General features: G+C 54.0%; 5 protein-coding genes across 5 annotated transcripts; 1 reads left to right on the plus strand and 4 right to left on the minus strand.

Annotated features, from left to right (window-relative positions):
- Positions 1–1,788: 1,788 nt before the first annotated feature.
- CABS01_09293 (uncharacterized protein) lies at positions 1,789–2,473 on the minus strand (the record flags this gene model as incomplete). Its single annotated transcript, XM_060542650.1, has 2 exons — positions 1,789–1,953; positions 2,297–2,473. The coding sequence occupies 2 exons, from the start codon at positions 2,471–2,473 to the stop codon at positions 1,789–1,791; spliced, it is 342 nt and encodes a 113-aa protein (XP_060400377.1).
- A 2,221-nt stretch (positions 2,474–4,694) lies between these two features.
- On the minus strand, positions 4,695–5,083 carry CABS01_09294 (uncharacterized protein; the record flags this gene model as incomplete). The annotated part of the gene is made up of 2 exons (XM_060542651.1): positions 4,695–4,807; positions 4,876–5,083. The coding sequence occupies 2 exons, from the start codon at positions 5,081–5,083 to the stop codon at positions 4,695–4,697; spliced, it is 321 nt and encodes a 106-aa protein (XP_060400378.1).
- Positions 5,084–9,243: 4,160 nt separating this feature from the next.
- On the plus strand, positions 9,244–10,931 carry CABS01_09295 (cyclophilin type peptidyl-prolyl cis-trans isomerase/CLD; the record flags this gene model as incomplete). Its single annotated transcript, XM_060542652.1, has 5 exons — positions 9,244–9,281; positions 10,005–10,087; positions 10,224–10,369; positions 10,495–10,632; positions 10,731–10,931. The coding sequence occupies 5 exons, from the start codon at positions 9,244–9,246 to the stop codon at positions 10,929–10,931; spliced, it is 606 nt and encodes a 201-aa protein (XP_060400379.1).
- Positions 10,932–13,550: 2,619 nt separating this feature from the next.
- On the minus strand, positions 13,551–14,816 carry CABS01_09296 (uncharacterized protein; the record flags this gene model as incomplete). Its single annotated transcript, XM_060542653.1, has 1 exon — positions 13,551–14,816. The coding sequence occupies one exon, from the start codon at positions 14,814–14,816 to the stop codon at positions 13,551–13,553; it is 1,266 nt and encodes a 421-aa protein (XP_060400380.1).
- A 4,636-nt stretch (positions 14,817–19,452) lies between these two features.
- On the minus strand, positions 19,453–22,358 carry CABS01_09297 (uncharacterized protein; the record flags this gene model as incomplete). The annotated part of the gene is made up of 3 exons (XM_060542654.1): positions 19,453–21,614; positions 21,666–21,869; positions 21,923–22,358. The coding sequence occupies 3 exons, from the start codon at positions 22,356–22,358 to the stop codon at positions 19,453–19,455; spliced, it is 2,802 nt and encodes a 933-aa protein (XP_060400381.1).
- Between the last annotated feature and the right edge of the window lie 1,212 nt (positions 22,359–23,570).

The following is a 23,570-nucleotide window of genomic DNA, read 5'->3' on the forward strand; positions in this document are numbered from 1 at the left end:
TGAAACAAGAGGAGAATCACGACACGATGTCGGATGGTGGTTGGGGAAGGTTGACAAAAGCAGGCAAGAGAGTGCGGAGGGAGGGAGAGTGCAGGTGGAGTGGGATAAGTATGGAACAGGACATGGAACTCTGACGGACAGTAAGAGCGTAACACAGCCCGGTCGCAGCGAAAAAGTGGGAACCACAAGGCGATGGGCGGGTAAGTGCGAAGGGGAAGGAAGAAGAGGAGTGGAGGAAGGACCACCCAGCCCAGACGAGACACATCAGACACCCCAAGGGCCGCCAAACCAAACCGAGCAAAGTGTGGCAGAGACGTACCCAAGTATCCCTACCTTACCCCCCAGTGTACGGAGTAATAGGTAGGCCAGTTGAAAAGGTGCAAGAAGGCACCACGGCACACGAAGGAAAGAGGCACTGAGGCACAGAGCGAAAGGAAAGACTGGGGAAGAGCGATGGAACGGAGAAGCGGCCTGCAAGATGGGATTGGGCAGGGTATGAGTTAGCCCGCGCCAGGGTTGTATGCAAGGAGGTGGAGTTGCTGAGAAACCGGGTCTTCTTTGTGAGGTGGTGTTGGTAACCTGGCACGCTGCACGCCGGCCTGGATGAAATGGATGTTGGCTGCCCTCACACTGTGCCACTGCGAAGCCTCAGATTAGCATTTTCCAATCTGTGCTGGTGCACACACCTTCAAGCCAGGTAGGGGCACGAAAGGGTGTCATGGAGACGGGCGACCAAACTGAGCATACCTGAGGACGGATAGTGCCCAGTACCGACTGCTTCGTAGATACCGAGACAGCACAGACAATCCACCATGGATGAAAGCGCTGCCATTTGAAAGGATTAGACTGCGTATGTACGTATGTAGAAATCCAAGGCATGCGTCTCGTAGGTGACTGAGATGGACGCTCACGGGTCTGAGGGCCGTCAATTGTTGCAAGTCACCTCGTTTGCACCTTCACCCAGCTCGTAGGACGCCCCGGTCTAGTCTGTTTTGGGAAACAAAGCGCCACGCCAGAGACAATGTGAGTGATGGAACTCGACCCTCGGACAGACGACTATACTCTTTTGGGCCTAGTGTCATATCTGGCTCAAGTGCTCACATAGGTAGCAAGTGGGTTGCTCTCTTGAAATGTCATGGTTGAACTCGTTCTTGACTGGGGAACCGGCAATGAACCGGCGGGGAAACTGAGAAAATGGCCTTCTAAAATCTTGAACAATTCAAAGACCAGCGTATTGTTCTCAAGATAAGAAATGCAAAAGCAGGCGTCTACAACTAAGGTTGGCCGGGGACTTACCTTACCGTAGATTGTCTCTTCCCGCTGCTTTTGACGGATACAGTGACTTGAGTCTGACTCTGGGCTACCGCCATGGTGCTTAGGTTGGCTTTAGCGTCGCTTGTCTTCAACCCCCTACTAACGGAGCATCTAAGGTACTTTACACAAAATCAAAGCTCAAGCGCCGCTTCCCGTGATGGACAATCCGATTCTCCTCTTCATCTCGGTCAACCCGTTGGTTCTTTGTCGTCGTTCCCGCTGCCGTCATGAGGCTGATACTGCAAATCGCACCCTATCGGATTCCCTCTACCCCTATCCTAGGTAGAGAAATCTCGCATCGAATCAAGGGGCCCAGCATGATGCTGATCTGACACGCAAGGTACCGTATACCACTGCCGAACTGCCTGATGTTGCCTTAGCTCAAGGTAGTGCGTACCTGCCATCAAGGCGCCTGAAATTCCAAAGAGTCTGCCTGTCGCGCCCGCACAACCTGCACCGCAACACCACCTCAAGTCACGAACACCAATACCGTTCGGGCCTGCTGACACTGCTTCTGAAGAAGAAGGGGTTTCTTTCCCTTGCTGATATCACGTCGGATAAATCATCCGTGCCCTCAGCTTCCATTTCGCCCACTTGCCCGTTCATGATTTGAGTTCCAACATCAACTTCCTCCAAAGCCTCGGCAAATCATCATTTCTCGGTTCTCGACAGGCATGGGTAATGAACAGCCGACCATGCAAAATGTCGTCTTCTTTGTTCCCCTTTGTCTTTGCAACCAAGCCAAATCCCGCACCGCTACGGCCGGGTACTAGGCTACCGGTCAGCTTTAGCCCGCGGTGCGCATCGTCAACGCCATCCGCCCTCCGGCGGCCCAGGCCGATGCTCTGGCGATGCCTCCAAAAGAAAGCAGGGGATGCTGTGGGGATGCGGCGCCGGACGATGGAAGGGAAAGACCGCGGCACCATGCGGCGATAACCCAACGGAGAATTGCAGCAGCAGAAGCAAGCACCTAGCGGCTTACGCCAGAAGCAAAGTCGACAAGGGTCAGAGTAGGATATGACTGCTCGGTTGTTTCGTCTCTCGCCAAACGATCGCCCGAGTCCAGCTGTCTGGAGCCGCGTGTCTGAGGGTTTGATGTCTCTTTCACGATCATACCTCCTGGAACTGAACTGCCAGCATATTCGCTCACGCCTGACATTGAAACGGAAAGGCATACGACCAGCAGGTACCTAGATGGGCATCCCCAATAGCCATTGCAACCTACGATTATCAGCCGCTTGTACGGAACATGGCCGGAGCAACCAACGTCTACCTGTTGAATTTTCTATGCTTTCTTTTTGCAGCCATGGCGCATCATTCTGTCGCTTCATCCTTGTCCTCACGAACAGGGTTCTTCCAACTTAGAGTGCTTTGGTTTTCCCAGCCCCGGACATGGCGCACATGGATCCATATCACCGAGTCAAGCCAGTGTCAGACGAGCCATCGGATTGTACAAAGTCGGAGTTGAGCGCTGGGTTGTGCCTTGCAGATGGGAGCAACCGAGCACGCCATCACTAATCCGTGTGTATCTCGTTTCTGACGTTCTACTGTGTATTGGTGTGTAGGGAACGCGGCACCAATTCGAGGTACGGCTACCCCGGCCCGGGAGAAGCAACATACCTACCAAGCAAGCCTTCAAATCTTCAACACCAACATTGGCGACTAACCCCTGGCACATCCCGCATAGGGACATGCGAGGAAGAAAGAGAGAGCGAGAGAAAAAAGAAGCACAACACGCACGTATCCGTCCAATACGACGAAAAGCAATAACTCAATCTCCTGGCACGGAATACGACGTCCTTACTGTCCCTCGTCTGGAATACGTCTCAACATCTCAGACATGATCATTAATAGAACCTGCATCTCAGCGCAGCGCTCCGACGAAATGGACGGTCTGAAGGTCGCGAGAACAATTAATAATAGCCACGAACTATTGTTCATGGCGAGTAACGACTTGCTGGCTGGCTACCGCTGCACGCTGCAACCACTCGAAAAACCAGATGGCCAGCTTCGGAACGCTAGGGCCGACGGGCAATTCATTTCACCCCATCTTCTCAATGTTTCAGCATCACGGACAAGGACGACGCTTTTTCGCCACGACGACTCTATCGGCAGTGTGGGCTTGCTTGATTCAAGCGTTTGTCAATGTGTCGCCCTCCTTACACAGTCGAATTGACTCCTCGGACCCTACCGCCAGCATTTCGAGAAGATGCACTCACTCGGCCACGTCTAATCGTTGTCAGTGCCACCTCAGCCAGTCCGAGCACTAGACCGCTGCTTTGGCAGTCGGTATTCCCCAGGGTGCCAGGTCAAGATGTCAGACACGAAAGCGCAAGAGCACTACTACCAGAGTATCTGAACTGAGTACCTACTGCTCAGGCAACACGACACATGTATGTCTCACACATCTTATTATCAGATGCCACGACACGAACAACCTTACGATTCTTTGGTCAGTGAACGGCTCTCTTAGACGCTGTTGTGTCTTGCTCCGTCTCAAGAACCAAAGCCCCTGGAAAACGCTCAGGCGCCCACCTAGGAAAGCTTGATCTCCATGGGACCACTGCTGTTCCTGGGGACGACGAAATCGATGTCATGAAGACTTCCCTTAGTACCTTACATGACTGCCATTGAACCGCCAAATCGTGAAAATGAGCTCCCTAGCGTTATCAGTGATTAAATCATACTATCAGTACGACGACCAAACTACAACTTCGCTTCTTCGGAATTGTATCAAGCTGTCTCGACTGGGGAAACAGGCGCAAAGACAAGCCGATTGATCCGTGACTAACAGGACAACAGTACGAGGAAATAGTCTTTTCACAGTGCGTCTGGGGATACTGGCCCGCTCCAATGGGGGGCTGCTTCGACTAATGACGCTGACCGAAGGTGAGTGCCGTCAAATCCGGACACACCAACTTATCCCCGCCATTGATGACGGCGACGAAAACGGCTTGGCTCCCGGCCAAACCAGAACATTCCCGGTCTTCGTCTGCAGCGTACTCCGTATTTGTATACCGAATATTCTGGGCTTTCAAGCTTCCATCGAAAACTAAGCCTACGATGCAGTATGGTTGCGGTCGCTTCGAACACGTCTGCGCCCCAAATTACAACAGAACGCCCGCTGTAAGCCAAGTTTCTATGGTTCACTAGAAAGATCTCACAGCCTACTCTCCACGTCTATGAGGGAAATTCTATCATACCCTCGAGAGGCTCGAAAGTTGGGAGGCTGGTACGCGGGGCGGCTGTTAACAGAGCCTGTGTGTGCAACTGGGATCATGCCATCAAAGCATCCGCGGCAGAATAATGTCGATCAACTTCTATCGGACCCGGGGTGTTGCAGACGGATCAGTAGATGCCCCTCGCCGTCGGAATGAAATTCATCGGATTGCCCTGGCCGCCGGCAACAACCACGCCATAACCTTTTGCTTCCGGGTCTTGCGGATTTCGACGTTCAACCCCGGAGCCTTCCGAGCCGCACATCTAGGTCTGTCTTTGGGGGCCATCTGACTTAGTTTTCCTTTCCTTCCCGCGCTTTATGGCGCCAACGAGAACACTAACTAATTCGCCTGCCCGCTTTCGTTGCGAGTGGGCGGCACGAGTTGTCTCGTAACTCGGTGGTCGTATTGTAAGGCCACAATTTTCGCGGGGGCCAGATGCTTATCTTCGCCGCGCAGGAATGAGGATATTCTCTTGTCATCAAGGTCATCATCGATTTGACTTTCAATCCCCGGAAAACAGCTGGCGCAGGGCTGTGCAGACACGCCATTGAACGTTGAAAGAAGGCTTGCCGATCCCAGATCGCATTCCACGCCTCCAATATCTCCCAGTCGCCCCCCAGCCACTACTGAACATCGGCATTCAAGATATTTGGTGATCATGTGCGGTGTGTCTACGACGTACCTGGCTACAAGCTACAACTGCGGTCCTCTGCTTGTTAGCAACGCGATTTGGTTCCGTATTGATAGACTCGTATCGTGGGTGACCTGTCAGCGGGCCATGTGTGGATCTAGTGGTAACGAACCGCGCCCGAAACAAAATATACAGGCCCCTAATGTGTGAGGCCCTCGGGAGTGTGAAGGTCGAAACGTCCTGTTTTCGCGAATCACAACGAGACCTGAGCCTACTATTGGATCGTCAGCATTCCATGAGATCATTTTCTATGGAACGACAGGCTGCTTTGTCGCCCGAGCCCGGCCCCCTCTTCACCCGCTCCACCCTGCTCTGGTGCTGTCGATCTTCAACGCCGCGCCATCCGGGGGGAGTCTGGACTTTTTTCGCCTACGAGTTGGTTGGCTCGCGATAACGGCGATGCGGCAGACGCACCACGGCAGCAAGGCAAAGAGGAAAGCCGTCCTTGATGGGGCTTGTTGCTAACGCCAGCCTGTCAGACGCTTCAGTTCGCTCCCGTCGATCAGTTCGATTTCCGGCGAGCAATTCAAATCTCCCCCAAATCGTCCACGGCGAAAACCCAAGTGCCTGGTAGCGTTCCGAGCATTCCAGACTTTCCACGCGGTCGTCGCGATGCGGCATATGTGCGCGAAGGCTGGCGCCGCGGGAAACTTGGAGAGGGGCAACGATTCTCTTCAATATCGTCGAGTTTGGTGTCCTCATCCACTCTCGTAGCCCCCAAGCCTCAGCCAAGAGAGGCTGGGCATTTGGCAAAAGTAGACTATCTTCTGTTAAACCCGACTTCCGTGACGCGGCCTTCTGCATTTGGTACCCTTGGAATATGGGTACGGGGGGCTTCTCCTCACTTTCAACCCCGGGCTTCAGCTGGAGCTGCAGCTGTAGTGCAGCCAAAAGACGCGGGGTTCTCTGCGCGATGTTCGCTCCGATTCGAGAGGACCTCTGGCCGCGGTGGGTTATGTAAGATGCGAGGTAAGGGCAGCAGAGCAAGGAGAAAACCACGCGACCAATGACATATGGACGGTTTGCGTGGGGCTGCGGTGCCCATCCACGAATTGAGGATTCATCAGAACAGCTGCTCGAGCGGTCGAACAGTCTGGTTTCGGTAGACCACTTGCTGGTTCGCGAACTTCTATCTACCCCCTTGACCGTTGGAATTCTAATTACCAGAGGAAGCATGAAGGCTGAGCGCCCAGGTAGCGCATTGTGGCTGATCTATTGTTTCAAGTGCGACAACATCAAGCTTTCTCTCCCTATATTTCTTTTTAGTTGAAGAAGCTTAATATATTGCTGTTCTTGTTCTCCCTCTACTGCGTACGGAATATGCTTTCCAATATTAGCGCACGACCTCACGAGGATTTTTGTACGCCGAACCGGTCTTGTCTCGCGTGCCCTTGCCAGGTACGGATTCATCCACGGCGGTCCTGAGTCAAGTTCCCTCCCGGGGGTCCCTGTCGCCCATGAATTTGGGGCTGCACGGGTCTTTTTTTTTTCCCTCTTTTCCTTTTTCCAATATTGTGTTTCCCTTGTCAGATTGACACACTTTGACAGCCGTCAGCAGACAGCCCACCCCGGGGAAGGCTACTATATCTTCGGCGACCCCCGGCCTCGGCACGGACGACGGCCGATCGGGAGACGGCTCATCCGAGAATTTTACGGGTCCGGGGTGTATGTGTTTGTGTGTGTGGCCGGTTTGAAAAAGCAACCGTGAGGTTTGGCATGCTCTCCAAAACCCTCCCTTTTCGTTTCTGCTGGGCATCATCGGTGAAGGGGAAGAGAGAGAATCTCGGCTCATCTCGCCGCGTTCCCTCGGCGCAACGACCCCCGCCGTCAAGTCTGCTGCATGCAGTAACGGCGTTTCTTTAGACGTACAACTTACTTTGAGCTGGTGGACGAATCTCGACGGCGGTGGTGGTGAAACCTACCGGATTTCGTTACTCGGTCTTTCTAGCTGAATGAAGCCGACGTTCTGAGTCGGGCGTGATGGCGAGGGTTGTGAAGGTTGCTGGCGATGAGGCGCACACGGAGCTTACCCTGGCATAGGCTGCGATTCGGATGTAGGAGGATATCCGCTTCTCTGTCCTGGCGAGGTTTGGTCAAGCATGCCTCGATTTTAAGGAGGCTTGATGTCTGCTTGACGAGTGGGCTAATCATCTTGCCGTGATGGCTCTGCATTGCTTTCTACGTCTCTCTACATGAGAACGAACACGAATGGTTCCAAATGTACCCAGGCATCGAGCTTGAACTTCTTCGCTATTTCAAACTGGTACTTACCTAGCCAAGTCAGCCTGCGATGCACCAAGCGGTCAGCTCGTCTATCATGGTTGAAGCTAAAGTTTTCAGTATGTACTACAGCTACGAGCGGGTGGGTTGATGATCCCCCCATCATGTTTCCTGTTTATGGCGTGATGCAGCAAACGAGGGAACTCTGTGCTATTTTCCTTTTTCTCGCGGTGTCTCGTATGACCATATATTCAGCATTGTTGCCCGTGACTTGACGATTACTCTTCGTGATCATTGTCTTGATTTTTGGGGTCCGGCTCGAGATGTGGACAATACTTACGATGTGGCAGCTTACATGAGGCGGATGGAGTCCCTCGCGCGACGGGGGGATAGGTTACTCCGTGAGCAATCGCTCACGGTCTTTTCAGAGATGGTTTAGGCTTCTGTAAAGAAGCCTGTGTTTTGAACGTTGCGAACTCAGTGTGATGAAAGGTCACCGGCATCTGGAATGGATCTGATGTTGTCTTTCAAAGTCAACCGCTGTTGGTGATAAGGCGCGAGCGCTCATTCTGACCATCCCGAATTGTTTCTTAGCCTATGGGGACCAGAGGGGGAAACATCTTTGGGGTTCTCGAGGTACTCGGCCTCCAACTTGGTCATTCCTTCTCTAACCAAGATCATCGATCGCCAGTAACCCCTGTGCTTCCCTGGAAATCGATCTTGCATGGAGAGCCCCTTGGCTTGCTGGTCTGGGCAAATCTGTGACGCATGAAGGGTCCTCATACGGTGGATTGTTGGGGTGATTTACACATCGAAGCCGGTGTATAAAACCTTATCCACTGCCCATGCGGCAGGATCGTTATAGAATCGGCAGAGTCAATGGAAGACGATACCTTTGTGACAGTCCAGCGGTTTGTTTCTATTGGATGAGAGCAACCTGGAGTACGTCCGTAGAGTACCAATATTGATAATATGACGGTCAGCTTGTCCTGCTAGTCGGTCGAGGCACGACCACTATCCTCGGAGGTTCCAGCAAGACGGTACTCGGAAGCCGTTGCGAGCTGATCACTGCATCTCCAAACACAACAATGAACCGAACGATACGTGTAAAGAACGTTCCTCTGATGCGGAGTTCGGATTCAGTGTGGCTTGCATGTTCGCTGCATTTGAGGCATTTTGCCAGCAACCCGATACCCCGGAGGACAAGTAAAGCCTCGTTTTTGGCCCGTTTGGGTAGGTGCCTCCGCACCAGCGGGCTGGGGTCTGCATGTCGCTGACAATCCCCATCCAGTCGCCCGGGAGAGCTGGGCAGGAAAGCTGAGGTGCCAAGATTTGGAGGAGTACGGAGTACCTTAGGTAGTGCAGCGTCGTCGTCGTTGTCGTTGGCGAAGTTCTCTTCCAAAAGAACCTATGGAAGGTTTATCCTGCCCGGGTTCCGACAACTCGGCTCAGGTGCGTGCGTTGCCCTCCGCACTTTGGACGGGCTGGGCGGCCCCACATAGGTGCAGGACAGGTGCGGGCCTACGAATCCACGGCGTGGATTGACAGAAGTTTCCCGTAATCCATACCGTTAGTTCTTGGATATCGAATTCATCCACCGCCTGGCTTCCAAGTCTCAACAACTCCCCCCCGCCTTTCAACATACCTTAGCCCACTTACCCCGCCGGCGTCCACGGAAGAGAAACAGCTGCAGCTGGGGCCGAGTCTACTTTTTTTCCCCTTTCGTTTGTTTCCTTGTCCCCGTTCCCACACGACCGACCTACGGCTAGATTACCACCCCCAAAACCACCCCCAGCCATGCCTCCCACGAAGCTCCCGGAATCCGGCAACCCGCTGTAAGTCTAAGTTTCTTCCTCTTTCTTCTCTCAGGAACCCCTTACCGCGCGCGCGGCATTCTCGGTGGATATCCAAATCCGCCTCTCCATCTCTCATCCCACTCACGCCTCGCTGTGCCTTTCACCGCTTCTCGCCAACACCTAGCCTAGTGATTCTGAGAGGGGAGGGGCCGCAGTCATCTCGAAGCGGTGGCGGTGGCTGAGCTCTCGGCGTCCACACCCTCCTCAACAGCCTCTCGAGCTTCAATGGTAGAGGTGGGAAAGCCAGCCCCTATTGCGCTGATATGTGAACAAGTACACGGGAGCCGGTGGCAGTCCACTACCCCGAGAGTGATTTAGTCTTCACCCTTTTTTTGATTTGAGTTGTACAAGGAAGTGAGCTAATACAGAAGCCTGCGTCAATAGGGTCTTTTTCGACATCACACTTGGTGGTATGTATCAAATCATTCGCCGTCGGGGGGCTCAATTTTTCCTCATGTCTTGGCCGGGGTGCTTGGGGGACGAGTCTCATGGACTGTTCTGTCGTCCTTGGCCTCTTGAAGTCTTGGGGCCACGAAGCTATTCGAAGGCATCGTGCACGTGTGCATATGCCGAGAGAGACGGACCCCCGCAAGGTTCTGCCTTACATGCTGGGCACTCTTGTCCACGAACGAGCTAGGTTGTCGTTGTCCAGATGAGTCTAGGGTCTTGGACTTGGAAACTTGTCCCCTCTTGGCCACAAAGACGCTACCACCGGCGGTTGAGCATCGCGGCTCAGGCAATCCCGGCTCCGGGGCTCCGAGCTGCTGGTGTGCTTCGGCTCTTCGGTGTGGCCCTGATCTGTCGGTCTACGAATCTGCCCGGCCGTCATTCCCAAAGCCCCAAAGCCTGGGAATATGTCTTTACTATCCATCCTTTGACTTGCACCGTTTCTCTCTAACGCTTCTTCGGTATTGTCTCTAGGTGAACCACTCGGCCGCATCACGTTCGAGCTCTTCAAGGATGTAGTCCCCAAGACAGCCGAGAACTTTCGTCAGTTCTGCACCGGCGAGTCCAAGGATGCTCGGGGTCGTCCGCAGGGCTACAAGGCCTCTAAGTTCCATCGTATCGTGAGTCATCTTTCTACGTAACACTGCCAGCCATCTTACTCAATCTCCGGACCGGACACTGAAGGGGGAAGGTCATGTGAAGATAGTTGAAAACGGTGCAACGGCTGACGGACAATGTCTTACAGATTCAAGGCTTCATGTGCCAGGGCGGCGACTTCCTGAATGGCGACGGTACCGGCTCGGTATGCATCTACGGCACCTCCAAGTTCGCCGATGAGAACTTCAACCTGAAGCACGACCAGCCCGGTCTGCTCTCCATGGCTGTACGTCAAGAACCTACTTTCCGAATTTGAGACCAACTCACTGCAACGTGACGAAATTGGCGATTATGATACCTAGACTAATAATGACGTCTTAACAGAATGCCGGACCCAACACAAACGGCTCCCAGTTCTTCATCACCACCGTCCCGACGCCCTTCCTGGACAACAAGCACGTCGTCTTTGGCAAGGTTGTCGACGGTATGGACATTGTCAAGATGATGGAGGCCACCAAGACGGGGTACCGCGGAAAGGACCAGCCGAACCAGGACGTTGTCATCGCGCAGTGCGGTGAGATGTGAGGATGGTTTTGGTTGATAAGATCCTGAGGCGATGAGCTACGAGGCGGGGTGAATGAGGGCATATAGTTTGGGTGGTCTTACTGCCCGCCTTGTGAGGCTGTAGCATCAGAACCCACGTTCTGGCTCGTGATACATGGAGTCTGGAGCGAGGAAGCTCCCGTATGTGAGACGAAAGAGGGATAGGATGATATCCGACTCGCTCGCTGGGTCCACATGTTCACCTAGCAAGTTGACTTGATCTGGTTCAAGGCCCAAAGCCCCCGTAGCCAAGGAGAGACGCCTCGTGTCATGAATACTTGAAATCGTCCCTGCTCCTCGTCTTCAACTTGTCCCTGGTTCACGCTGGACATTACCTTATCTCCTCTCTCCTGATATGGAGAACACGAGGAGTGAGAAGACAACAACTGCCCATGGCTCTGTCTCATCTGTGACGCCGCTTAGAGGTAGTTGAACACGACTTTTTCTTGACCCGTCGTCGGCACTTGATGGAGTTTATGTTTGGTCGACGTCTCGCTGGGTATCTGAATGAATGCTCGAAAAGTTATGGCAAACCTCATCATAAGCTTGAGCGCCCAGCCAGCGCGCTCGGAAGGACGAGGAGGCGGTTGAAGGCTGGGCGGGATGCTGACAAGCGTGGTCGATCGAACTAATTACAGACAACCATTTCCTAAACTTGAGTGTTACCGCAAGGAATGATAAACATCATTTCATTCTCGCAGAATTTTGGCAATAAGTAGTCATGAGGCACTTAGATATGAGTGGCTTACTCCCACAACCCTTCACGCCCGACCCTCTTGGGGTTTCTACAAGAAACGATGATGCTTCTGTATATAATGAAGACCGAAAGCTCCTATATTGAAAGAGGCCTCCTATATCAACTTTCAAGCCTACCGTCATCCTTCATCATACCCCAATACTCAAGTCATCCAAAAAGTCAAAAGAGTTCACCCCCCCGGTGCTGAACTGGGGGCTACATCTCTTAGTGCTCATGCTGGGATTCGAACTCGGGTATGCGCTGAGCCTGTCGTCGAGTAGGCTGGTTGGCGTGAATAATTTGGTGACCATTAACCATTCCACCACCCACGCCACAGTTTGACCTGACCCCCCGACCTAGGGGGGCGCCTGCTGTGCTGGTGACGAGAATGGAATTGAGGTGCCCTATAGACCCTTGGTGGGTTGGTAGGCGGTTTGAGGGAGAGAGAATAGTGGGTGTCCGTCCCGTCAAGGTATGGGATGAAGGTTTGTTGTTGTTGTGGTTGGACGTGGACAGGAAGGTGCGATGTGGGTGGCGGCTGCCTGGGGAGCCGGTGAGGGTTCTGGGCAGCCTTGCCTATACTTCAGCCTCGTGGACAGCTCAGTCACTGCCAGAGCGGATTCAGACTGTGCATGATGGCTTTTGCTCTGATGGGAGCCATGACTACGATATCAACTAGTCTATGCTTGGCTACTTGGAAGATTCTGGGTGTATCAAGGCCCTTTCCACGCACGAACGCTGCCCATGACACAGAACGCTGACATCGAACACATGTTTGGCACTACAGTCTTCCTGTTCAATTCAAGAGATATCTAGCAGTTGAGGTCATATCAAGCTGAGGATACTATGTGCTGACAAAGATGACTAGTCTTGAACATGGCCCCAACCGATGAAAGCGACTGGTCTATATGGAGTGGGTGGGTGGACTAAACAGCGTCGGTGAGTGAGCTGAACAGCATCAAGGTTGGTCAAAGAGGTCGGTCATACAAGTCCACATGATGGCTGTGTCGAACCTTGAAATCATGTCACATGCGAGTCACCGGGAAGTGCAACGAAAAAGTGTGTGAACTGGCTTCCATGGTACTACCACCCTCCAGGCGAGCACTATAGCCTCTGCGTTCCATGACTACTTGTTTTTCGTGTGTTTGCCTCCCTTCCATCATCTAATCCATAACCCCATTCCGCCAATTCGTATCATGTCTCTTAAGTGCAGCATCGAGCCGCCCAACCAGAAGGGGAGACGTGAAGTCCGAACATCGAAATGGGTAGAAAAGGTGTAAGCGAGGCCTTGAGAAAATTGCGAACCAGTTTGGAAGCCTTTCCTCCCATATACCCATGGGGGAGACTTGAAAACTCTTGGGAGACAAACCCTCCCTGATGACAAAGAAATGGCCTCAGAATATTGAGGCAACTGAAAGAAGAAAGAAGTTGGTATCATCCTTTATCCTCCAACGCCGACCGGAAATGCCGTTCCGGTTATATGCCTGGGTCATCAAGAAAGAAAGAAAGAAAAAGACCTTGCCCCGTCCTGTCCACCTGGGGTAATGCTCAGAAATTCGAAATGTCGACCGTGATACTCCTGTTCATGACCCTTTGTCCAATCCCCGTTGCCGTTGATGCCGGAAAGTTGAAGAGAACGTGATGCCTGTAACCGGATGTATGTACTGTAGGACTTTGGCGATACCGAAAAGAGAGCCCAAACTCCAAGAGAGTGGTATGGTAATGCTGGGTATTGTTGAAGAATAGCACTGAAAGAAAAGAAAGAAAGAAATTGTCGAACTAGAAAAAGTCGAATAATGTTGCGCATGGCCCAGTAGACGATGTGTGTCCCTCAGAATGCTTGCGCGACGTGGGTCCCCAACAGCTTAGTTGCCCTGGCCGAAGTTCCAAGAGTCTCTACCTCTGACATGACGGCCGTGGAGGAAGGGGGTGACGCTGGCCTCAGCAGACTGTTGACCGCTGGTGGGAGTCGGAGCGGGAGTCTGGGCATTGAGAGTGACAGTAAGGAACGAGTACAGAGTCATAGCAGGAGCAGAGACAGTGAGAACTCGAGCCTTGTTGGTGCCCTGGGCGACTCCAGAAGGAACGGTGGGAGTCGGAGTGCGAGTAGCGGCCGGAGTGCTGCTGTGAGTACCATTGCTGGGGGCTGAGTTGACAGGGGCAGCCTGGCCGTCGACGCTGACCTGGAAGGGGTTGGCAAGCTGGTCCTTGATAGCGTTGAAGTTGTAATCCGTCTCCTCGAGGAACGTGAAGGCAGACAGAGCGTTGGTAGCCTTGTTGGAGTTCGAGGAAGCCTTGGCACCGGGCACAAGCTTCTCACCCTGAACCTTGATAACAGAGCAGCTAGAATAGAGCTCAGGCGTCTCGATATCCTCAGAGGTAGCAGCGCGCTTGTCGTCCGTGAAGCCGACAGGGAAGTCGGCAAACTGGCCGTTCGTGGACTCAGCGACGACACCCGGCTTGAGAGTAGGCCAAGTCCAGACCCAGTAGATGGAGTACTCTGAGTTCTGGGCCAGATCCTCAGGGAGCTGGAAGGCCGTCTGGCACCAAATGTTGACGCCCATGGGTTGAAGAGCTTCATGCACAGCGGCACCCTGACGCTCCTGGGAGATGGGCGAATCGTTGACCTGGTAACACTGGCCATCGTCGTAGTTGCGAGTTGCCAGGAGGCGACCAGTGCCATCGCCACCCTTGCCGTCAGCAGTCCACTGGCGGTGAATGTCGAAGACGCTAGGGTTAGACTTGGGCTGGGTGGTGCCGTAGATGAAGACAGTGCCGCGGTTGAGGGGCTTGTTCTCGGGGGCGGTCGGCTTAGTGACATGGCCGTTCTCCTGGTAGCGAAGAGAAACGAAGTCGCCAGGAGCAGCAGTCAAGGACGGGAACTCTGCAGGCTGGCTACCGGGCATGGACTTCTCGCAGAGATTGAAGCCCTTTCCGGGAATGCGCATTGTGTACCGCTCGTCGTCAAAGCCGTTGAGACGACCAGCCCAGCCATTGGAAAAGCCATCAGGACCAACGAGAGTACCGTTGGCAGCGACGCGGTTGAGCTGCTCGACCCAGGTGTGAGACTCGACCATAGGGACACCGATGATGGCGGCGACAGCCATGGCGAAGGAGTTGACGCGAACCATGGTGAATTCTTGGGATATGATTGCGAAGAGGAAGGAGTGAATATTCTTGTGAATGGGATACTCAAGTGATGAAGCTTTTGATACTCGCGGAGCGCAAAAGTAGGGAAGAATTTGGTGGACTCGTGAGCGATTCCAAAGGGAAAGTGAGGAAAGTGAATAGTGGTGAGGAATTTGACGAAATCAAAAAAGGATCGAGTGTGTGTCTGGATGAAAAAGATGAGTTAGGGTTTGCGTATGTATGAGCTGGAAGAAGGACAACAAACCAGGTGGGGCGGGCTGAGATATCGTTTGGCAGGAAGGAGCGCAGAGTTTTCGAGTCTTCCAGAAGAGTCGAAGTTGTAGTAATGTTATGACTGATGTGAAAGTTTGAGATCGATGACTGGGCCGCCTCGAGGTTGTTTTTATGTACGCGGATTCTTGGATTCTCGGTGAATCAGGTTGTTGACTGGCGTGGCAGGACTGAACGAGACCAAGAAGTTTGTTTGTTTACACACGTAAATTTGTATTCACAATTAAAGACGTCCGGCGCAATCAGATACCAGCTGAGTCAAGAATAGAAGGCGAAAGAAAAAGAAGAATAACAAGGCCTTGTCGTGCTACATGCGGCGATGGTCGAGGTCAAAGATTGATATCTCGGGTAAAGTGGGGCGGCGTTGTAAGCTGTGAGGTTGTTGAAAAGGCGAGGAAGGATCGAACAGTCGACTCGGTCCGGGAGGAAGGAACAATAAAACGAATAAAGGAAGGTGCCTGCCTGCCTCAAGCGCGTACAATGAAATCCACGGAAATTAGGGTGGTCTGAGAATGGGCCTCAAGGGAAGAAGGGAAACAATGCGATTGTTTCCACGTTCTTTTGCGAATCCCGAGGAGGAAGGGCGTTTGGTGGATGAGGAGGTGAGGTGAGGTGAAGACCACAAGGCCATTTCGGGATGAGAGGCCGGGCTGGTTTAATATCACGTCTGTCTGTCACCCATGGGCCATGTCTGCCGCCTTCCATGGCCTGGATATCCCTACACGCATCTAGACTCATGCTTTCCCTTCTGGCTGCTCAACCCGTGGACGAGGGTCGTGATCGACGCAGGATGGGTACCCGAATGACAGGCAAACACCCATGCGGCGCATCGTGGGAGTCGCGATCTAAAACGATAACGGTGGAGGACGGGATGGGCACTCGGACAGGGGGATTCTGGGCATCTGGCCAAAGAGCGAACGATACCGGTCGTGTGCCGGGGCCGGCCATAGGGTCGGATGGGGCCTGGTATGGGACGAAGAAGAGCGCATGTTTCTGATGCGAGGTACTGGGCGCCAGTCAAGCACGATGCGCCAAAGTAGCCAAGGTTGATGTTTGACAAGGAACGGCGGAGGTTGAAGTGGACTTCTTGGCGCACAGGTCTCAAGGTTGAAGGCAATGCAAGGTAGTCACGGTAGTCACGACAAGGCATGTAGTGTGTATGACATCCGCATCAAGGTCGGGGAGACGTCGGGTCGGGCGGTGGGCACTTAACGGGAGATGGTCTGCACTAACCTGCACGCGAGCGGGGCTCTCTAGGTACCTACGGGCAGGTACCTTTGGAAGTTTGGGGCAATAAGTACCAGTCGTCGCTGCTCTCCCGCTGTAAGGTACCGACGCTCGTGGGGTTGCACCGATCTTGGTTTAGGCGCCACGGTCCATGTAGCCAGGGATTGGGAGCTAACGACGAAACATGTATCTCTGCAGGCCAAAACGTATGGCCGAGAGACTTTAGACCCCATGCTTCACAGCAAAATCTGGAACAAGGGGCTCGCACTCTTCTTGCAGAGAGTCCAGAAGGTCCTGACCGTCCTGCGAGTCGCGATGCACCTCATCCAGTCAACCAGGCCCATGCGACCCCTGCCCGAAGTAAGCGAGCTCCAGACCCAAGGGTCCACCACCACTTTGACTGGCAGCTAGCACCTCTGCCGCTCTGCAACTTACGGCGCCTACCAAAATTGGCACCCAGACCACCACTTGCTTCTCTCTGCTTGTTCCACCTTCAACGCGCCGAGGCCATTCCCGTCGACCATTTTCTCTTTTTTCCTTGCTTATTTCGCGTGTCGTCCACGAATACATGGCTGGCCACCGTAAGATTGGCTCAGCCTCTTTTCTCCTTTCCTGTTTGGCCTTGCCGCGCCGCCGCCGGACACAAGGGCCTGGTAATCTACTCGATTGGCCACCGTTGGCGCAGACTGCCGCCAGACGGTCGACGAAGATGGATCCAGGAATGGAACAGGCAAGGAAGTGAACAACAAAAGCCAAGTTCCCACTGCCGTCTGTCCACGCAACTAAACTGACCAGTGTTCCATGGCAGCTTACTTGATGCCAAATCAGAAATGCAAATGCTTCGCAAAATGTACTCCTTGCGCCAAGCACCCTGGTCTCTTTTGCCGCGGATGGAGTCGCGAGTATACAAGATTCCAACCCACCTTGGAGCACCGACCTACTCCAAAATCCCACATCAGGGATCTTAATGAACGGTGGCAATACCCAACAGTTATGGGCATCGGACACCACGACCCGGGTCACCACCTTTCATTCCAGACGGACCGAAGTCTAGGCAAGCGCAATGGACCGCCGTCTACGGATGTCAGGGAAGCACAAGCTTGGACGTCTGGACGGCGTCTAGAAGAGCAAAATGCAACGAGACTCGAAACACGGACCAGTGGCCCCTACAGAGTACACAGCACACAACACGCGATGAACAACGAATACCTGACCGGGCCTTCGTTTCCAGTCTTTTGCTCCGTTTTCTCTGTTCGTGGCTCGGTTTGCCACGTCTCTTCTTTGCTCTGGCAATCGGTGTTCGGGTTAACCATTAGAGGTAGACGAAGACTAACAGCAAGCAAGAGTCGGCGACCGCACAGAAGTTGGAAAGTAAGAGTTGTTCATGGTATTCCCAGTTCTGCTTTCTCATCCGCTTAGACCACCCCCATCTCAATTGTCGAGAGATTGTCACCTACGCCTCCGAGCTCAATGCCCTGGAGCCGTCAATCTGCAAGCCAAACCCCGGCATATCAACAATTGGATCCTCCTCGCTGGTGTGAATTCAGAAATCGTCTTGTCTCATCGTCTGTGCGCATCCCGGTCCTTTCTTTTTCTGCTCCACCGCTAGCAGCCCGCCGCGGGCGGCGGGCGCGAGATCTCGGCGAACGGCTTCAGTCCAGTCCAATCGTGGCTGAGTATGCTGAGGCTCAACTTGACAGCGCTTGCTCAACCGCCGAGATTCTTGTCACGCAATTGATGAATCTTTCGACTTCAACTCTTCCTCAAGACGGCAGCTCGAACGGGCGATTATCTTGAAAACTCACCAGACTTACCAACCCCCTATTTCCCGTCTTTTGCCACTGTTCGCGATATCACACACCTCGGTCACCAACGTTCAGACATGCAGCGTTTCACCTGCGCCTGCTGTCCACGTTGTTCAGACCATGCACCCGCAAACCCTCGTCCGTCCCATCCTAAGAAAAGAAGAACCCCTGCGAACATCCTCCGCTCTTTTTTCTCACTGATCGCCCTCATCCTCTCTCTCTCTCTCTCTCGCTCCATCTCCTGGTTCTGAGCACTCACATTTTTCGCACGATGCGATGGGTAGGTCTCCACGTGCACACCTCCACTCGCTTCTCCTGCTCCGCAATCTCGTTCTCTTGCTTGGAATGAAACATCAAACTCCCACGTTCCACTCGCGCTACTGAATCCTCCTGGCGAGGCCGGGGAAGGGGGAGTTATTATTATTACCGTAACGTCCGGGCGGCACTGGTGACGAGGACAGGGACGATGTTGACGACGACTACGACTACGAACCCGCACCGAGAGCTCCGTCGAGTTTGCGACAAAAGGCAAACCGAAGAAACGGAGGAACCACAATTTGGCAGCGTCTCACAAAACATAAGTCTTGGCAACAGAGGATCATCTGATCTTTTTAAGCTTCCATCACCTCAAACGCTGATGAAAAAAGAAAAAAAGAAGAGGAAGAGAATACCCACCACAGGTGAACCCCCCCCCCCCCCTCGACGAACACCAGGCAGACAAGCAAGCAGGCAGGCTTGCCACTTTTCTGAGCGTTTCATCTCATCACTCCAGCGAAGCTCTCTGAACCACTCGCTCGTCCCAACACCAACGTTTGGCGGGCATGAAGGATGACAGGAGAAACAATACGTCTCTTGTCGGACCAATGTAACCGTGATGTGGGAACCGAAGCAATTTTTGTTTTCATATTCTGCCGAGGGGACCAAGTGAGAGTAACAAGTTGCGTTTCTTTCTCCTTACTAAAAACTCTGGTAATAACAAGACGTGATTATTGGTATCAAAAGTTGCTGTTCTTTCTAGCATATTGCAACATGTTTTTTTCTCTGCCCCTATTCCATCCAAGAGGAGCCTTTATAGGCGTTTCACACATGAGTCGGCCGTCAATCATTCCATCCCACCCTAAAGTCAAGAACATAAACTCCCGCGCAAAAGTACACTGTCCCTTTTTTTCACCTCTGCTCAGATGCCGCTGCATGCGAGATTACTCCTCTCCAGTTTTGCGACATACGCGCAAGCAAGCAGGGCACACATCTCCCGGAAACATGCTGTATTCCCCTTTCCCTTTCCCGTCTGTACAGCTCGGCCGAGTGTGAAGTTTCACTCCCAGTTCCGGTGTCCGTGACCACCAGCCTCGTCCATCACAGCTGCCGGCGCTCGATGGTGCACCAGCTTCTGGATCGATGATGCGGGGTAGTTCTCCCTGTTCTCCATGTCGAGGCTGTTGGAGCGCGCCCTCTTCCTGCTGCCCGTCAACGACTTGAGCGGGGTGAGTTGATCCAGCGAGGGCAGTCCGCTGCTGCGCTGTTGGTCGACTGGTGACCATCCGGATCTGCCGTCTGTGCCGGCCACGGCAGCGACTGCCGAGACGGCCTGGGCCCATGGCTGCTGGTTCCATGTATGGTGGTCCTTGCTCTCGGCCCAGAGGTTGGAGTTGGCCGCCGCGCTGCGGTGGTTCTCGTTCTGCCACTGCTGCGTCTTTGGGTCTGACGCCGCCTCGCTCCAGCCGTTCCACTGGTGGAGGCCATGGAAGGACGAAGTCGTCGTGTCCCAGTCGTGGATGCCCTCGACCTCGCCCTCATCGTAAACGCCGACAGGTACACCGCTTGAAACTTGAATGCCTGCAGTCGCCGAGAGGTACGGGTCGGGAGCAGCAGATGACATGTCGGCGACGATGGCCTGGTTGTCCATGGAGCTAGTGCAGGCCGCGGCGGTAAAGAGGTCAAGCTGGTGGTGATGGTGGTGTGGCCCGCCGGCCAGCTCATGACTGCCATCGTAGCTACTTGCGTACGACGAGTTGAGAGAGGCACTTGGTGGAGGCGTTGCGAGTCCATGTGAGTAGGGTTCCATGAGCCCAAGTGTTCCGGTGGATGCCAGGCTTGGCAGCTGGCCAGGCATGGTGACGGACTCCCAAGCATTGCTCATGTTGTCGTTCATGACGGCAGCGAGGTGGTGAGAGTAGGGGGGTGTCGGTGCCATGAGCATCTCCCGGCCCGGGCCAGATGCCGGGTTGACGCAGACATTCTGCTGATGCGCCGAGGAGACGGGGTCCAGAGCCGTGAGGAAGCGCCAGGTCGTGCCGGGAGGGTTGAAGACGCGCTTTGAGCGGCTTCCCCGTCGGGATGATGAGCTCTGGTCTTCGCCGTCCTCCTCGGCGGGCTTCCTGCCCTTCTGCGGCGCAGGCTTCTCAAAGATGGGGTTCCACTTGTCGTCAAAGGCATGGATCGTGCGGAACTTCCAGAGAATGATACCGCGGCGCACCCAGTTGCGGCGGTCAGAGTTGTCGGGCGGGGCAGACCACAGCTCCTGGAACATGCCGACCTGCTGGATCAGCTCTGCCGTGGTACGCTCGGCCTCGAGGGCGGCGTCTTCCGCGGCCTTGGCTCTCTCTTCATCGTCCTCGATTTTGTTCTTGTTGTCGACGGGCTCGAGGTAGCCGGCGCACGTGCTCAGGATGCTAGCCCACTCGGCCGCGGGGAAGGGCACGCGGACGTCCTGTCTGGGACGGCTGCGGCAGTCGCACTCGAACTTGCTCTCCTGGCATCCGGGACGGTGCGTGTACTGCACGCCGACCTCGCTCGTTTGCTCAATGATGCAGGGCTCGTTCTCGGCTCGGCGGAGCTCCTCGGGCCGCGCCAGCTTGGTGACGCACTTCCAGCGATGGTTCTGGAGTGCGGGCTGGGAAATGCTCAGCTCAACGAAGCCGTTGAGCTCAGATCCGGCGGGGAAGTTGCTGCGGGGATGAATTTCGAGCGTGACGGTCATCTCCAAGATGTCGAGCCACTTGTTGTCCTGGATGGCGTGCTCGAGTGACTTGTGCAAGGGAGGGAACTTGGCCTCCCATTCCTGAGACATCTCAGTGACAGCTGCGGATTCCTTCTGTGCCAATTCGCGGTTGTACTCGTGCAGGAGAACGCTGCCGTTGAGGCCTCTGGAAAGACCGTCTTCCTTGTGCATGTTCTTCTCCAAGTGGGGGTAGTAGTCAGGGTCGAGAGGCTTGCCGTGTTGGTCGTAGGCGTCTCCGTTCTCTTCCATCCTGACGTTGGAGGAAGCGACGAAGATCCAAGCAGTCTTGGGCCTCATGACGACAAGGGAGTCCATGGCAAGAATCTGGGCAAAGTACTCGTAATTGGGGCGCACGTCTGGAAGACGACCCTCGGCGAGGGCGACCAGGACTGGGTTGTCCTTGAAGGAGGCAATCTCCATGTTGTCCTTGAGACGGGCCTCGCTTTTGTCAGGGTCCTTGACGAAAAAGAAGTGGTCTGAAATGTGTTAGCTCAAGTCCCTAAAGCAGACGGACAGCCCGAACTTACAGCATCGGTGCTTCTCAAACATCTTCTTAACCACTTGAATGTGGCTGGAGACTTGCTTTCTCTTTCTTTCCTCTGCCTTTTGTCCTGGCTGCAAGCTGCAGCAGTACGCGATCCACAGGTACTCGCTGATGAGCATGTTACGCCCAAACTGCTTGCCCTGCATGCTGTACTTCTTTCTACCCATATGCGGGATGATGAGCAGCGCTAAGATGCCATGTCAGAAGGGACTTCAAGCTGCTCAAGTGAATGTGACTTACAGTCAAGGAAGGCATCTTCCAATACACGAGGCCAGATCTGCTTCTCGTTGGGATCCTTTTGGTCTTGCTTGTCCCGGTAAGGCCGGAACTCAGGGGCATAGTAGATGGGGTTGATGTCATGTCGTGCCCTTCTGGCCATGTGGAGAGCATCAGGCCTTCTCAGGCTGTTGCTGCTCCTGTAGGTAGAGCCAGCCTGGGATGGTACGATAGGTGGAGTGGGTATGCTCGTCAGGCTCGGTGAGAAGAGCCCAAGTGGGCTATTACGGCACGACGATGCGAGGCTTCCCAAGTGAGAGCCGGCGGACTGGACATTGCCCGTCGACTCCCTCAACGGCTGCCGCCCAGTCGGTGTGCATCGTCTGCTATCGTAGCTGTAGACTGGGGAAGGGGAGTAGCGTTGAGAGGGAAGCACAGGGCGCGGGTGCTCCATCATCATCAGGTCTGCTTCCTCTGGAAGCAATCTTCTTTCCTTTGTGTTTCTGGAGATAGTCCTTGCGGAGGACTGGTATGGGACTGGTTGATGCGTCGACCTTGGTCCGTTCTTTCTCTCTACCCCACGAGGAGAGTAGAGACTTCAACTGGATTGTAAAAGGATTCCTTGACAAGCACGGAACCCCTGAGTGAAAGAATGGAAGATAGCTGAGAGGCAAAAGACGTAGGTGAAAGGAATGACTCTTCAGGAATTCCGTGACGGGGCGGGCATGGGTTTTGTTGCTAAGTGAAGGAGTGCAAAAGGGCGCCTGTTCTCCGTGTGATATGCTCCGGGGTCAAGATTCCTCGTGGTATGTCCTCGGGAGAAGGGCTGAGAGAGCGGGAGAGGAATGATGGCGAAGTGAGTGTAAAAGATGGTGTTTTCCGATTAGGAAACAAACAGCAAAGTAAAATGAGCGTGTGTCTGAATTCCGCAGCTCGAGAAACTGGTTTGAGAAAGGCGGGCGAGCCACACGTGCCTTTCCTATGCTTGAGTGTTTGGATCAAGCAAGAGAAAAGTAAGGATGTTGGAAGATGGAGAGAAGGCTTGGGGAAGTTGAAAGGAATGACACTGGCATGGGACGTACGTCAATATAAGTTCCTGAAGCCAGGTACACCCGCTCCAAAGTCTGAAAAGAGAGGAGGCGAGGGAAGGTTCAGTATCGTTCGACAGACACACCCTCAACACCGTAGTCTACCGGGCGAAGGAGACGGCGATAGACGGGACTGACAGAGCAAGAGAGAGCTTTCGAATTTTCGTTTGGCACCCCAGGTTCCAGATCGAGGGCCAACACACGCCCCCCTTCTTAGCCCTCTGCTTCATCGTCCTCCTCATCCATTCCCCGGGTATGCCTGTGGACTCCTCCTAGTCTAAGGGCCCTGTCCTCCTTGGGACAGTAGATACAGAACATGTGCCTGTGAGCCCCGCTCGAGGCTCCAGATTATCCCGACTCCTGCGTCCTGGACCCTCTGAGCGGGGTGAAGGGAAGATCCCTTTTTGGACGGCGCTGGTCAGCACTGCTGAAGCGGGAATGTGGTCTGGGTGAAGGAAGGGATGGCGGGGCAGTGAGAGAGAGAGGGAAGTTAATCTGAGCACGAGCTTCAGAGGGGATATGGAGAGGTGCAGACAGGAAGCTCCGGCAGACTAAGTCGTATCAGGGCTCCGAGAGGAACTAGC

Source organism: Colletotrichum abscissum (assembly GCF_030869225.1).
Source record: "Colletotrichum abscissum strain IMI 504890 chromosome Unknown Scaffold_22.1, whole genome shotgun sequence".
Taxonomy (NCBI): domain Eukaryota; kingdom Fungi; phylum Ascomycota; class Sordariomycetes; order Glomerellales; family Glomerellaceae; genus Colletotrichum; species Colletotrichum abscissum.